A 14,831-nucleotide genomic window follows, 5' to 3' on the forward strand; every position below is an offset into this window, starting at 1 on the left:
GCTTTACAGTAATATCTTTGATTTATAACTTTTTGGAGTTCCTTTGGAAAGTCTTGCTGGAAAACATCTTTGACTAAACACTAACTTATTTCTCTAGTTTCTTTTTCAGTTCACAGAGTTTATCGAATTATTTCCCTGGTGTCTAATATTCAAAATCTTGGTCAATTCATCTGGCACTTTTAAATATAGGTTGGGATTATAATAATCAATTACAATATATTTTGATATTAATTAAGTAAATGTATTAATTATAATATCAATTATACTATAATATACACTACAAAGAAAATAATGAGAAGCTTTGATCAAAATTCTTAATTCGTCCTGTCCTTCCAGTATGAATCTTTTAAAAAGTTATTTATAGAGAAGATTGGTTTTCGTGACATCTTGCGTTTTATTAGAAATTATATTCTTAACCTATTTAGTGAGGGTAAAATTGCCTTTTGCCTTATGTACCCACTAAGGAGGTGTGTGAAAAGCTCTTCCGTACTACTTGGGTTTTGGATCACAGCAGGCAGGCAGCTGAGCAGGACTTTCAACTCCCTTTTGGGAACTAGAGAGAAGTGAATAATAGAACCTCAGCATCTCTGTAGCCAATCTCATCCATTGGCTAATGTAGACAGCAGACAATAGACCTATTATTTATATTGATTCCTTACTTAGAATGAAAATAATCATAATTTGGGCATATTTAATTTACTGAATACTAAACATCGGAGTTTCCAGAGCTATAGAACAAGATACTACTTTCAAACAACTAGGGAACGCTTAAGCCTCTTTATGCATCTGTTTATTTAGATTTTATTCCCTCTCTGTGACTTTGCTATGGAGACTGGATTTCACATCTAAAGGTATGTGGCTACTGATGTTGCAAGGCAAACACTTTTTTACTACTTCAAATGTCCATCTTCTTAGTGCATTAAATAAAGTTCAACTAAAGTAGTAACAATTAGTACTAATGGAGTTACAGGCTGAACTACAAATCTATTGCAAACCTTTATTTTTTCAGGCTTTATAATAGCCCTATACATCCTCGTGGATAGAAACTTGTTACAAATACTCCTGTGGCCTGAGCAAGAATGTAACTTGCTGTGAAATCAATATTTGCCTCAAGTTAGCTGTGGGCTACCTCTCAGTGTAGAATGAGTCTTTAGTTAGCCAACAGAAAATGGCATGTATTTGTATGGCATTTAAGAGGGCCAAATTTTGACTTTCATGGGGAGATAGGTGTAGTTAAATAAAAAGACCCCTACCCCAACCTTTCCTCAAGGACTAGTGAGTGTGACAATGGGAATGGAAAGGCAGTTATTCATGCAGGAAGGCTATCACAGTGGGCTAAGAGAAATGAAGAGCTAGAAAGGTGATGCATGTGACTTTGCTAAAGATTTCATTAGCTGGATAGTAATGTTAGCCATATTGGTACAGTAAATCTCTTCTGTATGGCATATTGTATGGCAGGGTCTTGCCTGTCAGTGTATGACTGCTGCTGCTGTGTGTGTAAAAGAAGTGCTACTACACATACACATGAAGAGAACTACTAAAGATAGGTGAGTCACAAGTAACTTACAACTTTTTTTAATGTGACCTTTATATGGAAACTCTAGAAATATGTTAATACTCTATAAGGAAGCAAAGGTTTAGACTATAATTTGTAAGTTCCTGTATCATACAATACAATTTCTTTTAAGAAAGACAGTTTCTTAGATCTTTATAAGCAACATTACAGAAACATGCAAGAGGTATGCCAGCAGTAAACAGTGAAAACCTGTAAATTATGCTGTATCATTCAATCTGTAGCAGAATCACAAAGCTACTACTAAAAGGCAGCATCATTTTTATTCTTAAATAAGTGTCATCAACATATTTACACCTATTACATAAGAAACTAAAAGACAACTTTAAAGTTTACACCCAGACGCAAGCTTTCCCCTTAAGTTTTGAGTATCAAACAGCATATATCTACTCTGTAGATGGCAATGTTAACTAACACTACAGTGTTAGCAATTTTCAGTTAATTCCAATCTCAGAAAATAGAAGAATCTTTAAGAAATGCTCACAGTTATTTATTTTTGTCTCCGTCCCTCATATATAGAGCCAATACTTGCTTATTAATAGTTCCAAAGGGAGGAGAGTTTTGTATCTATTTTTTTTTTCTGCTTGGTATGATAGTAAATATTTATTCTGCCACTTAAGACTCACAAGCACTTATTTTCTTGTATTTTAAAGCATCACCATAATTTCTGTACTCTTGATCTATACACTGGAATATGTCAGTTTTGAGATTTGTTCCACAGCTATGAATTTTATCAAGACTAACAAGACACTGGTAAGTAGGTTAAACAATTTCAAGTTTGGAATAAAGCCCGTTTTTAACAATTGAGTCAGCAGGCATTGAAAATGTAACCTAGATAAAAAAAGAACAGAGTAAAAGCCTTTTGTAGTTCAAAAGATCTTTCGACTTCTAAGCCTTCTAATTCTCTTCCAGAATTAACTATTCAGTAGAATACACCTAGTACTCTCAGAAAGAGAATGTTTATGCATGAAAACCACAACTATATGATACTGCCCCTCGGCACAAGGCTTGTTTCTCTGTTATTCACTCTCACCTGTGGTTTGTTAAGATAATTCTTTAAAGTAGTGTTAAGTGTTTTATTATTGACTCTAAAAATTTAACAGCAAAATCATCCTTCAATGCGTGCCCGGTTGTTTTGCATGCAGCATCAAGTTTGTAATAAATAACTCCCATCTATCATAGTTATAAAAAATTAATGATACTGTATTTTGAAATTCCAAAGGAATCCAGTCCTCTTGTAAGCAATGTTATCATCTACATCTTGCTATTTCATGCTTCCCAAACCACTTCATTCTAACCTTCAAATACTTTAGTTTTACAGTTTTTGCCAGCCTCTGACCTTCATAGTGGCTCAATACACAGTAAATGAAGTCAATGGCATTTGTCTGAATTTATACACATGTATATATACAGAAAAAAAAAAATCAATGTTTTTAATATAAATTTTTAAGAAAAACGTCATGTTAACAAATCCTTCTGAAAGATTCAGTACAATGAACTTTCCGTGTTCAGAAGTGTGACGGGAGAAAGCTGCTTCTTAATCTGAGAACTTCCAGCCACAGCTGAAGGAAGGCAGAGCGTGCTTGCAGCTTTCTGTCTATTTTTAGTTCCCCAACTTAGAAAAGGCAGTTTCAGTCGGGCTTTTTTGGTCTGATCAATCTTATCCTCTTCCATGGCTAAACAGATTAAGGAGTATGTCTTCTGCATTCCCACAGAATAAGTTGCACTCTTACTATGCTGTAAGAAAAAGAGAAGCTTTATAAGAATCAGTCACCCAAAATGGGTCAACATTCTGAAGACAACAAAAGGTTACTGTGCAGGCAGTTTTCCGAGGCAGACTACAGCTGCTTTCTGTGCTAATGACACGCCGGCTGAACACAGGGCCCTCCAGAGCGCTGCGAGCCTGGTGCTTTGCCCACGTGGGCTCACGGGAATACTGCATGAATCGGAAAGGGACTGGTGAGTCTTTTCCATGGGGTGTGTTACAGTTAGCACTTACTGGCTTCTTGCATAACTATACAATATATACGCCAACTTCTCTACAAAGCTTAAGTACGTAGTTCTTGCCAGCTGAAGGGGAGTCTTTTTGCTCTTTTGATTGCAACTACGACAGCAAGAGCTGCTTTTGGGATACCTAAAAGGCACAGTCTTCTCTGACTTGTCCTAGCTGTGCCCCGAAGCAATTTGATTACATTCTAGCCTTTTGTTTCCAGCAGCAGCTTGGAATGGCAGGTGTGCAATTGCTGATTTTCAATAAGGAAAATCAACTTCTTAAACAGCAGTGAGAACATCTTGATCACTTCTAAGGCAGCGATACTTCAGTGCCTAAGCTTGCCAGGGAATGTTAGAAGCACAAAGCAGTGGATTTAGCTGAGCCACAGGTTCTCTCACGCTACAAATAAGTTTAAAAAATGTTAAGCTCTAAATAACTTAATCTTGTGATCATTTTTCCTTAGTCTAAAGCTTCTATAGCAGCTTAGTAACTGACTAGACAGTTGAAGTCTACCAAAATAAAAACCACATACATTAATCCATGATGCAATACAAAAGTCACAGATCATTTCTGTTAACAGTGCATAGAAGAAAAACATGTGGTCTTGGATGTTCTATTTCATTCCATTATTGTTTCATTATGCCTTTTTCAATGCTGAACAGAGTAATGTTTTCATCCTCTGGGACAACGTAGGGGAAAATAAAATATGCCCTGGAATTTATAAGGCAATTAATCTAAGTAGCTCTACTACAAAAAAACCTACCACTCAACCATTCTTATGTGCACAGACTGTACTTCAGCTTGCTAAGTCATGATGATTGAAACAGACTGTTTAAAACTGAACACAAGCCTGAATGCTTTGTGTGTTCACTGGTGGAGTGGGATATCTGACTACGTGGAAGTAAACATTCATCAGGGACTGAAGCCAAGAAAGTGAAAAAACTCTCACATATCCAATCTGCAAAACATATTTGCTTCATGACATACCATAGATGCCGCGGTATCCTGGCAACTGATAACCTCAATCTCAATGGGCTGCTCTCCCATGCTTTTGAATTTTTCCAGCACCTCATTCACTCCAAGCCACTTGCAATCGACACCACCAACTGACACAACGTAGTCACCTTCTTTTAGGCCCACCGACTGTCAAAAGATTTTGCACAGGTTATTATCTGGAATTATAAAGATGTGTAAAATGTTTTTGTCATTATACAGTATCTGCCCTAAAGGCATTTCCCTCTGAGATGCTGTAACACCACTGTCTAGCCAGACATGTGCAACAAATGTTTATACATAACACAGAAACACGCAACTTTTTCAAGTACACAAATTACCTACTTGAGTTACTATTGATAAATGCAATTTTGGCATACTCAAATGTTGGTTCTTTTTATGTTCTTTTTTCCTTAAGTAAATGAAACTTGGTTTTTGCTACCCATTTATCCCCTATGAGATACTTTCTCCAGTTTTTACTTCTATTTCTTCAGTATTTTTATTTGTACTTCTGTGGTTGCTTCTGCCTTCCCGATAGCTAAACTGTGCTCTTCACTGCATGCTGCTTTATCCTTTTGTTTCTTCTCCCATAAGAACAATGTATTAGAAGCCAATAATGTTTCCCCCCCTCTCTTTTTCCTTGGGCACACGCTACCTTGCCTTCCCTTTCTAATCCTCATTCTTTTTGTTGTTGCTACTTTCTAAAGCCTTTATCCCTTCTAACTTCCTGAATTAGATGGGGAATAACATTTGCTTTTATTACTTGGGACTTCCTATCTATAAAATGTGAACAGGAAGAAATCAACTCTAGTTTAATGTGATGTCAGAGATACAGATACTTTAACATCTAAGGTGTATATAGCACTGAGAACATGTTCAGGTTGTATGAATTGACTATACTGATGTATAGGAGAACCCAATAAATACTCCATACACCAGCATGAACAAGCTAAAGTTACATTTAGAAGATTGTAATGCTAGACTCAGGAGATAAATTGTTAATGTGGCACCAATGTACTTACTGCTGCAGAACAAACTGGATCAAGACAATAAATCTGCACTGGCGAACCTCCTTTAAGACTGAATCCTAGCTCTCCTGCTTCATGGTGGATGCGAATGGTACGTGGAGCAGTCCATCTCTGCTTGGCTGAGAACACTGTCAGGGGGCCCTGGAGGTAACATAGCAGCAGGCACAGTATGGTTTGCTGTCATTCGCAAGTAAGCATTTCTATTTTTTTAAGTTTTAATGCTTTAAGCTTATCTGATGTAAGTTTTACTCAGGTTAACGTCTAGCTACTTCCATTGAAACAGAACAGTAAAATTTATCCCAGAAGTTTAAGATGTCCCCTGAAGTACTCAGCCCTACTTCATGACTGTTCAGGTGATACATCAAACAGAGTGGGATAAGAGCATCTGCCAATTTGTTCCGAGATCTCTGCTAAGGTGTGCAGAATCTTTTGGCTGCAGCAGGCTCTAAGGTCCTATATTACTCCATTTTGGAGAAGATAAATTGATTCATGAAACATTGCATATGAACTCCCAGTTCCCTTTGCCCACCGATACACACAGAGCCACCTGAAAGACTGGCTCTGTAGCAGGCAGCATTGCACATTGTGGGTGCCCACCTCCAAACACTACTTGTTTCTCCCCGCCTAAGCTGTATGCAATCATCCACTGAAACTTCATGGGACTTTTATGAAGGTTATTAAGAAGGAATGCTGTGCAAAACCATACACAAATGACACTTTTATTCTTTACTAGTCTCAAGTTGACTTGAACCTCTGAAGCTAGGGGCGATCTCTCCAATAACTTCTGAAAAAAACCCAGGTACTACAGGATCATTTTTTCAGGCTGAAAAACTTGTGTCCTTTCCCCACACATTAGGGTGAATTTGTGCTTGCTAGCAAATGACAGAGGTTGGTCAGCACTAGCATGTTACGTACCAGCCTGTGAAAGAAGTCTTTAACTTTCACCTTGGAAAACTGAGGAGCGATTGTTTCTATTTTATGCTCTGTTTTAGCTAAAACAAAAAGAAAACGAAATTAATTTTCTCTCAAGTATTAGTTAAAAGATATTCCAAGTTAGATAGAAATTTCTCCTAAATTCTTAGCAGGCTTTTGAAAAACTCATCTTTATACATGTATGGTTAGATACCCTTTATTTCTAGCTGTGTATACTTACGAAGGATATCTGGAGCCTGGATTAGACTGAGAAAGTCATCTTCCGTCTCTAGCTGAGCATATTTGAGAAGTGAGCGCTTGTGTGCAGCTGTCAGGACCTCCTGAAGAACATCAATGTTTCGAAGCTTTTTGCACAGACCACAGACTCTTAGAGCTTCCTCGTGGTAAACAATAGCTTTGCGTAAATGTGCTTTCCCTGAAAAAAAATAGAAATCATTGGTTGTCCTCCACAGACAATAAATACAACGCAATTTTCAAACTGCATCTAGTAGATGGGTGAAACTGGCAGTTACCCAATTGTTTTCTCTGAACTCTGTCCTTCAAAATGGTGAGAACCATCAGTCCTTCAGGCATGTAGTCGTACAACTGGGACAAGGCTTTCTCCTGCTGATCTTCATCATCAGCGGACTGCACTGTAATAATTGATACAGAACATTCACCATTAGACATCTCTTGGGTTTCTTTAGGTGTATTGTTGTGTAGTTACTACTGCCTTCTCTCCAAACGCAAATATTTTTGCAGATATATATTGATAGGAATTTCAAGGTTTTAGAACTTTTATCAGCTTTATCATCTACAGTATGAAAGTAATACTTACATGCCAGAACACAGTGACAAGAATTAACAATTTAGCAGCATATAACACACAATGCAATTTATGCATTCATTATCGTTATTTCTATGAATATATAGAAAGTGTACGATTCTTACATTCATGGTCACACAGAATGGTGGCAATGAAGTAATGTGCCAGAGCTTTGTAGTGATCTGACTTTATTTGTGCCAGTTTAGACCAGGAATAGGGGATATTCTCTTTCACTGGTTCCTGATTCATTGCAGCGTTAACCAGCATGTAAACCTCTCCCACCTAAAATAAAGCACAGAATTGAAGTATGAGAATTTAACATTAGTTATCAGGAGCTCAAGTAAGAGATATTATATTCAGCCTTAAGATCTTTAATGGATCGTACTACTCCACCTGACAGAATCAGAAAATCTCTCCCCTGTAGCTGATCAATCCCACAGACACATCAGGGTGGTTTTACCCATTTATCTAGTATGGAACCAATTCTATATATGCTACTCTGAAATGGCTCAGAAAGCATATTCGTATCTTGTTGGCATACCCAGTTTTTAATGTCAACAACCTCAGTCAAGTATGAACACTATCTTCTGGGCACAGCCTGCCTCTCCATTTTTCAGGCAAGGCCCAAGACAGCTCTGCAGCTACCAGTCTGACCCTGCTCATCAGCGTCTTTCCCCCCGTTACAATTTAGTTTTCTTTTGGACTTAAGCTTTTTAGGTTTGCATGACCTCCAGCTGCTGGGAAATAACAGACAGGTTGTGTTCAATATTTAACGGAGAAGAACACAAACAGCCCTGTCCTTTTGTATGTTGTTCTGTAGGCAAGATCTGTTCTGTTTGAAAAACCACTATGATAAATAGCTTGTAAAAAACCTTAGGGTTCCAGCATGTTTCTATTAAACTTCATGGATTATGAATTTTTAAAAAATAGCAACAGTTCTAAAATAATGATATTTAAATTGTAGCTATTTGTGCTTTCATCTTCTGAAAGGTTGTGATTCTCATTGAAGCTTATAAGCTATCCCTTGTTACTTTTGGTTTTCAGTAATGGCTGTTAACATTTAGGTTTAATACATTCTGTTAATATTACTAGAGGCTGTAGCTAGTAACACAGCACTGGAAACAGTTACTTTAAAGACTAAGCTTTAGGTGTCATATTTTACCTTGGCAACTTCCTGTGTCATTTTCACTAGTGTGAAAAACTCATTGCGTATTCCAGGAAGACCAATCTGCTCAAAAACACACTCTTGAGCTTGTGCAAGCATCATTTTTACCAGTACGTTCAGCATAGCGGGGCTCATATCATAACTTGGAGTGTGAGTAAAGGTCTCCTTTAAGTAGCTTAGGACTCCTGAAATTACAAAATGGTTTTGTCAGCATTACAAAGAGAGAAACAAGTTAACTTAATAATAATTATGACACATGCTAGAATTGAGATTGAAAGCATACTTTCTCGTATGGCACTACAGCGATCTGAAGGGATTCTTAATGCACGTGAAATTAAACTGACCCTACAGGTTTTGCTTTGTATTCCCATTAAACATCTCCAGGCACAGTTTTCAAAATTACAGTTCAGAGGAGCAACAGAAGCTGCAAGATTTCAGGGCAGTATCTTCAGATTTGCTTACAACAGTTCTTGTGATTGACCGTAAAGCTGTGCTGAACTGAGTGTGACTTGTATATGGGAGTGGTAGGCTAGGGCTTATACATAGGACAAGAAGGAAAAGAAACCTCACAACTATAAGGAGGTAACGGTAGAACCCCTGGATAAAAAGAAAAAATATAAACATATAAACTTAATTAACTATTAATCTCCTTTTCAGATGCTGCTAAGTGCACCATGTCCCAATGAAAGCCCAGTTCCATCCCTGTAAGTAAACTAGAACGGTATATTTAATAGGGTAAAATTAGATTCTGCTCTAGACATTTGGTTCCACCAACATACTAACTGTTTCTATCATTTATCAAATTAAAAATAAACACTAACTCTACTGCAAATATTAAGTAACAATATTAAGATGGAAGCATAACCTTCAGCATGCACGTCATCCAGCTGGTTTAGTGAGTTCTACTAGCCTGCTAATTGCTGATAATACTACAAAAGAAATGATAAGACCTCCGCTTTTTAAGTGTCGTAGCTTCTGTAATCTTACTTCTTGCCAAGACATTCAGTTCTGTATTTTCCCGCTACCAGTTCCTGAGATTTTTCATTTTCTGTGTTACACTTGTATCTTTTAACTTATTAATGTGCCCTTACACAAATTTGAATTATGGACATCTCTGCCTTTTTACACCAAAAAAAGCAACCTCAAATTTGCCAGGCACATCCCAAGTACTGATGGAGCATCCTACTGCAAGGAACAGAAAGTACTAGGGGCAGGTTTTTGTTTTCGTTCTCAACATATTTCTTCTGATGCAGTAAGCATATACACACTGAGAGCCTTGTTGAGGATAAACTCTGTGCAACATTTCCATTCAGCACAGAGAAACGGTTAGTACATGCTCTATATCATGTCTCTACCAACATAATGACCAGTGTCATGGAGCCATGCACAGGTACAATGACATGCCTCCGGAGCACATTGCTTTGGGGCCCTGCAAAGGTACTGTGTTAGCAAATGATGCTTTTCAATTTGTGAATTAATTCTGTTCTCCAAATATGTTGCAGTGAAAAGCAATGATTTTTTTTTTTATTTGCAAAATGGAAGGAGCAGCAGCACAATGGTGAAATCTCAAGTATTGAAATTTTTTTAGATGAAATATAAAGGTTGAAAAACAACTTATTTAATAAATGCATGAAGAAATACTATCAAATTTTTTTGATAGCTGTGTATTAAATAGAGGAGTTTTATGACAATCCAACTCTGTGGTCCACAGTTTGTGGCTGATAAAGCTACTCAAACAGTAGAAACCAACAGCCACAGATTGTTAGTGCAGAAATAAATCTTACAGTACATATTAATTGCATTGGTTATGTTTTTAAGCATCATATGTAGCATAGATGACATCTACAAAAAATTAGAAAATCTACTTGGAAAAAAAAAACCCACATAACAAAAGCTTCTATAACATGTTAGTTCAAGGGATATGATTCCCTTTATTAGAGTTTGTATTCTTCTTTGCTTGTGACAGATTGAGTATTTTGAACCTGTTTGCCTTTGGAATCTATGGAAAACACGTAGCCAACTTCCAATGAATTGCAAATTTCACTAGAGAACAGCGTTAAGATTAATTTTGAAAAGACCATACAGAAAACTAGGTTTTAAGCCCTTTATCAACCCTTTAAATTGTTTCTTGTCCAGATTTTACACCAAGGTAATATCACTGAGGTAAAAGCAGCTATGTTGGTGAAATAAGGAGTGAACAATGAAGCAGTTAATGTTAGGGCTATTACTCAGACCTTTGAACTGCAGTTCATTAATCGTTAACCACAGTATTCACTGTCTTTATTTGCATGTTCAGACTGCAGTTCCAGGTTTTGAATTAAAGCTTCATCTCAGCTTTTCATTAGGCTTCCTGAATTTCCCTATTCCTCCTTTTTTGTGTAACAAAGTCAGTGGGAAATGCAGAAATCTGCAGGATGTCAGGATTAGATTAGGAACACTTGCATAAAGACCTTCCCAATATTTTTAAATTTGTACCTGCAGCTCTCTGAAAAGCATCAACAGCATTTTCAAGTCCAGCCTGGGTCTGACGATTGCATCGGGTTCCAATCTGGGTGTAGAGGGCTCCAATGTTGAATACAATACTGGCTTTTTCAAGGGACAGAGTTTGCTGACACACTGGGACACCTGTGAAGGAATCATACCTTGGGAAACAAATATTAGAACAAGTGTTAAGATTAGCAGAATCCATTGAAACAACAGATATTTTCATTGTTTTTCTGAAAGAGTAGTGAAATTCTTAATAATTGTTCTGCTCCAGTGAAAATGAAGGTGAATAGAAATACCATTATGTACTGCAAGGACAATCTAGGTGCTACAAGCCAGAGAATGGCTTTGAGGCTTAGTTTTCAGCAGGTTTTACAGCAGTGCCTCCATAAGCATATTGTCTCTAATTCAAAAGTGCCTATAAAATATCACAGAGACAGAGTATCCTGGGAAAGTATCCATATACGTGCTGCTATGTTCTCGTACTTAGATGTTGCCAAAGATCAACTATTGGCATGGTCACATCCTCTATAGCTTGTATTTTGAAGTTTCTTCTTGCAGTTATGACTAGAAATTTAACAGTTCCTCTTGGCTGCATCGTAGTCATCTTTTTTCATCATAAAAATTCTTAATTCAGAGTCAAACTTAGCTCACAGATGTAGTAAACACTCCACTATAATAAATTAAGTCTCTCCTCCCCTCTTCTGGCCCAAATGTTCTTAACAACCTGAAGGAGGGGCATTGAGGTCTGACTTACTCCCCATCTGCTTCAGGCACCAAGGTTCAGAGTCCAGGAAACATCTGCAGTTGTCCAAAATGCAGATTATTTTCTCTTTTTTTCCCCATTGTGCTAACCTGTAGCCCAAATCATAATCTAGCCAATGGCTTCACCCTAAGCGTGAAAAGGGCGTATTGTATTCGGGTTTACTCTTAACACTAAAGAAAACTTGACAACACACACTGCAGGGAGTGGGGAGGGGGAGGGGAGAAACACACTGACATGCTTCTAATTAAGCAGAAGACAGTTAATGATTAACAGTGTTCTGAAAAAAATTAAAAAAAAGACCAAAGACAAATATGAACCGTGCACACTTACCATGTAAATAAAACTCCCATGTACCTGGTGGGTGGGAAAAATCTATTTTCTACATAACCAAGTTGAAGGAAATAGCTCATCAACATCTCGATGCCAGCTTCATCTCGGCTAGGAGTGCGGCAGGCCTTAAAACACAATAGATTAAAATTTTGTGTATTCTGTTGAGTTGCAGGGTGAATACTGAAACACCAGGGATAAAGCTCTGCTTCCTTTGGACTTCTGCATATCATAGAAATATGTGGAATCTGAGAACAGTAAGCTTAAGGCCATATGGATGCATTCCAAAAAAGTTTTTCAGCTGCACAGAGGTAGCATATAGCCTTTAAGGAAGCAAAGAGGATCTGTTTGGCAAGTCTTGGAGTTAATTAAATAAAGATTGTAGGTGTTTTATGAAAGCTACAAAGAGTTTATGTTTCTAGTATAATACAGGAGACAAACAATAGTTGGAAATAACCACCATTCTCCTACAATATTTTGCCAGATGAATTCACTTCAACACTCTTCCTACTGAATTTAAAATACTTTAAAGTAAAAAAAGTCGATAAAACAAATCTTAGATTTACAAAGGTGCGTCAACAGCGCAATCACTTTGCTTAACTTCATTCTTTTCTTCACTTGTTCTTTACTCAGATTATAAAGCTCTTGGACAATGGAGATTCATGTTCCATAACTCAGAAATGAAGTTGATGAGAATATGGTAAGTTATAAGTAATAGTGGCATATTCTGATTCCATACAAATGTTATTGTTTACAACTGTAAATTAAAAGACCTCATGGTATGCCATACTTGAACTTACTTGTCTCAGATCCATGAGATCCGCTATTTCATCTTCATACTCAGAACTGTCTTCACTATAATGTTCCAGAATAAAGTCCTTAAAAATAAAAAAGGTAAAAATATTGAATATCTACAATTAACCTATTCACTTTTTTCTTTCTGTAGTTTCAAACAGTACAAAATTGATTCAGTTGTGATTTGCATGGTGTCTACTCTCTTCCAGTCAATAGTATAGTAACATATAGCAATGAAATGAGACTACAAAAAGACAATACAGCTAATAATTTTATTTGATATCTGAGACAAGAAATTTCAGGCTAGTGTAAAGGAACCAAACGCCTATTACATCAACTCCATTGGGTTTTAAAACAACAACACTTAGTGGTATTGAAAGGGACAAATGAACCTTGTTAGCTAAAATAACAAGGGAATCAAGTGACCATAAAAACTTGTTAACAGAAAGAGACTGCCAAATTCTTATCAGCTATATTAGGGCAATTCCACTTAAATTAACAACGCTGCAATGGCATAAAGTGATATCATAATCTGACCATGGAGATTAACCTACAGAAGTAAAAGCAGAGACAAATGCTATGGTGATATAAAACTGTTTACCAAGAGATAAAAATCTACATTGCACAATACACAGTAATCAAAAAAAATAGAGAAGATGGCTCAAATAGCCAGCAAAGTGTGTTAGCCAACAAACAAGCAGTGTTAATGCTGCAACATTGCTTCCCAGCTGAGCTGGCTTGGTTAGTGCAAGTATCACAGCACTATGCTCAGTAAAACCTTCGGTACTACTTCCTTTCACACTTAGAGGAGTAATCAATAGTCTTATTGGAACCAACAATTGTAAAAGGTATTTTTATTCTCCGTGGTTTAACTCTGCTCTCTCCAAAGTGGGATTTCTTGTAACATCTTCTGACTCCTTGTCCGAGTTAGATATTAGCAATGACCCAAATAATTAGTGGTTAATTTTTAAACACATTGTGATCTGGTTTAGGGCAAAAGAAGCTTAAATAATTTGTACGTAAATTACTTCTGCTTGTTTAAACAAATCTGAAATGGAAGTTATTTCTGTTCACTGTTCATTTGGAAATACGTCTCTGAAATTTACCTTGAGGGGGACTGTAAAGTCTACTTCTTTGGTTTCCTTCAGGCCAAGAGGTACTAAGGGAATGCTGAAAGTCTCTCTATGGAAAAAAACAAAAACGAAATCAGAAATATTTGTTTTCTGTATTACTTTCATTTCATTCAATGACAGATGGTTAGTATGCTGATGGGTGTTCTGGTAAAAAGTACACAGTTCCTTTCTGCCCAAGAAAGTCTGCTAAACGGCCTATGACTCCAAGAAAAGAGTAAGGAAAGCTACTTGTCGACACTTTTTTTTAAATTTGAGCCTATTTCTCCTTCAAGGAAAGAAAAGAAGACTCTCAAAGGCTGGCTTACTGCAATTTAGCTCAACCTTTATACACCTGCACAAGTTACACAGACAGAAGACAGCTCCACAGCTGCTAGGAGATCTGCCACAGTAAGAGGCATGATAATCATCAGTAGTTATCATCAGTATTTTACAAGCTACCAATGGTGTCATATGTAGAAGTGATGTGTGTCAAACACAGAAAAGCGGGGCCAAAGTATACTAACTTCAGCAGTGAAAGGTCTAAGAGTAGGAAGTCTGAGAACTACTTAGTTTTTAGACAATGTTAGGTGTTAACCTCTAAACAAGTCAACCTCTAAAATATCAAAGGGCAGTAAGGATGACAACTGTGACTTAAAAAAAATCATCCTCAAGATAATACACATTTGTATCACAGACTTAAACCTGGGTCATATTAGTAAACAACACTAGCCAATAAGACTATTATGGATTATAGAGCACCATTTATCCCTCAAATGCCATACACATTGCTCTATCACTAAGCATATTACCCAATTATAAAAAGGAAAGATCAGAACTGCTTCCAGATACATAGTTTG

At 36.9% G+C, this 14,831-nt stretch overlaps 1 protein-coding gene across 1 annotated transcript in view; it reads right to left on the reverse strand.

The window, feature by feature from the left end:
* Positions 1-3,058: 3,058 nt before the first annotated feature.
* Positions 3,059-14,831, reverse strand: part of RHPN2 (rhophilin Rho GTPase binding protein 2) — a 28,505-nt gene continuing 16,732 nt past the window's right edge. Inside the window, exons 4-15 of the mRNA XM_086620946.1 lie at positions 13,969-14,044; positions 12,868-12,945; positions 12,071-12,195; positions 10,966-11,132; positions 8,488-8,675; positions 7,451-7,607; positions 7,033-7,152; positions 6,741-6,935; positions 6,503-6,579; positions 5,582-5,728; positions 4,554-4,709; positions 3,059-3,310 (exon numbers count right to left, since the gene is read on the reverse strand). Coding sequence (XP_086477072.1) covers positions 3,059-3,310; positions 4,554-4,709; positions 5,582-5,728; positions 6,503-6,579; positions 6,741-6,935; positions 7,033-7,152; positions 7,451-7,607; positions 8,488-8,675; positions 10,966-11,132; positions 12,071-12,195; positions 12,868-12,945; positions 13,969-14,044 — 1,738 coding nt within the window. The remainder of the gene's footprint in view (positions 3,311-4,553; positions 4,710-5,581; positions 5,729-6,502; positions 6,580-6,740; positions 6,936-7,032; positions 7,153-7,450; positions 7,608-8,487; positions 8,676-10,965; positions 11,133-12,070; positions 12,196-12,867; positions 12,946-13,968; positions 14,045-14,831) is intronic.

The sequence above is a fragment of the Tauraco erythrolophus genome, chromosome 15, assembly GCF_009769465.1.
Source record: "Tauraco erythrolophus isolate bTauEry1 chromosome 15, bTauEry1.pri, whole genome shotgun sequence".
NCBI lineage: Eukaryota > Metazoa > Chordata > Aves > Musophagiformes > Musophagidae > Tauraco > Tauraco erythrolophus.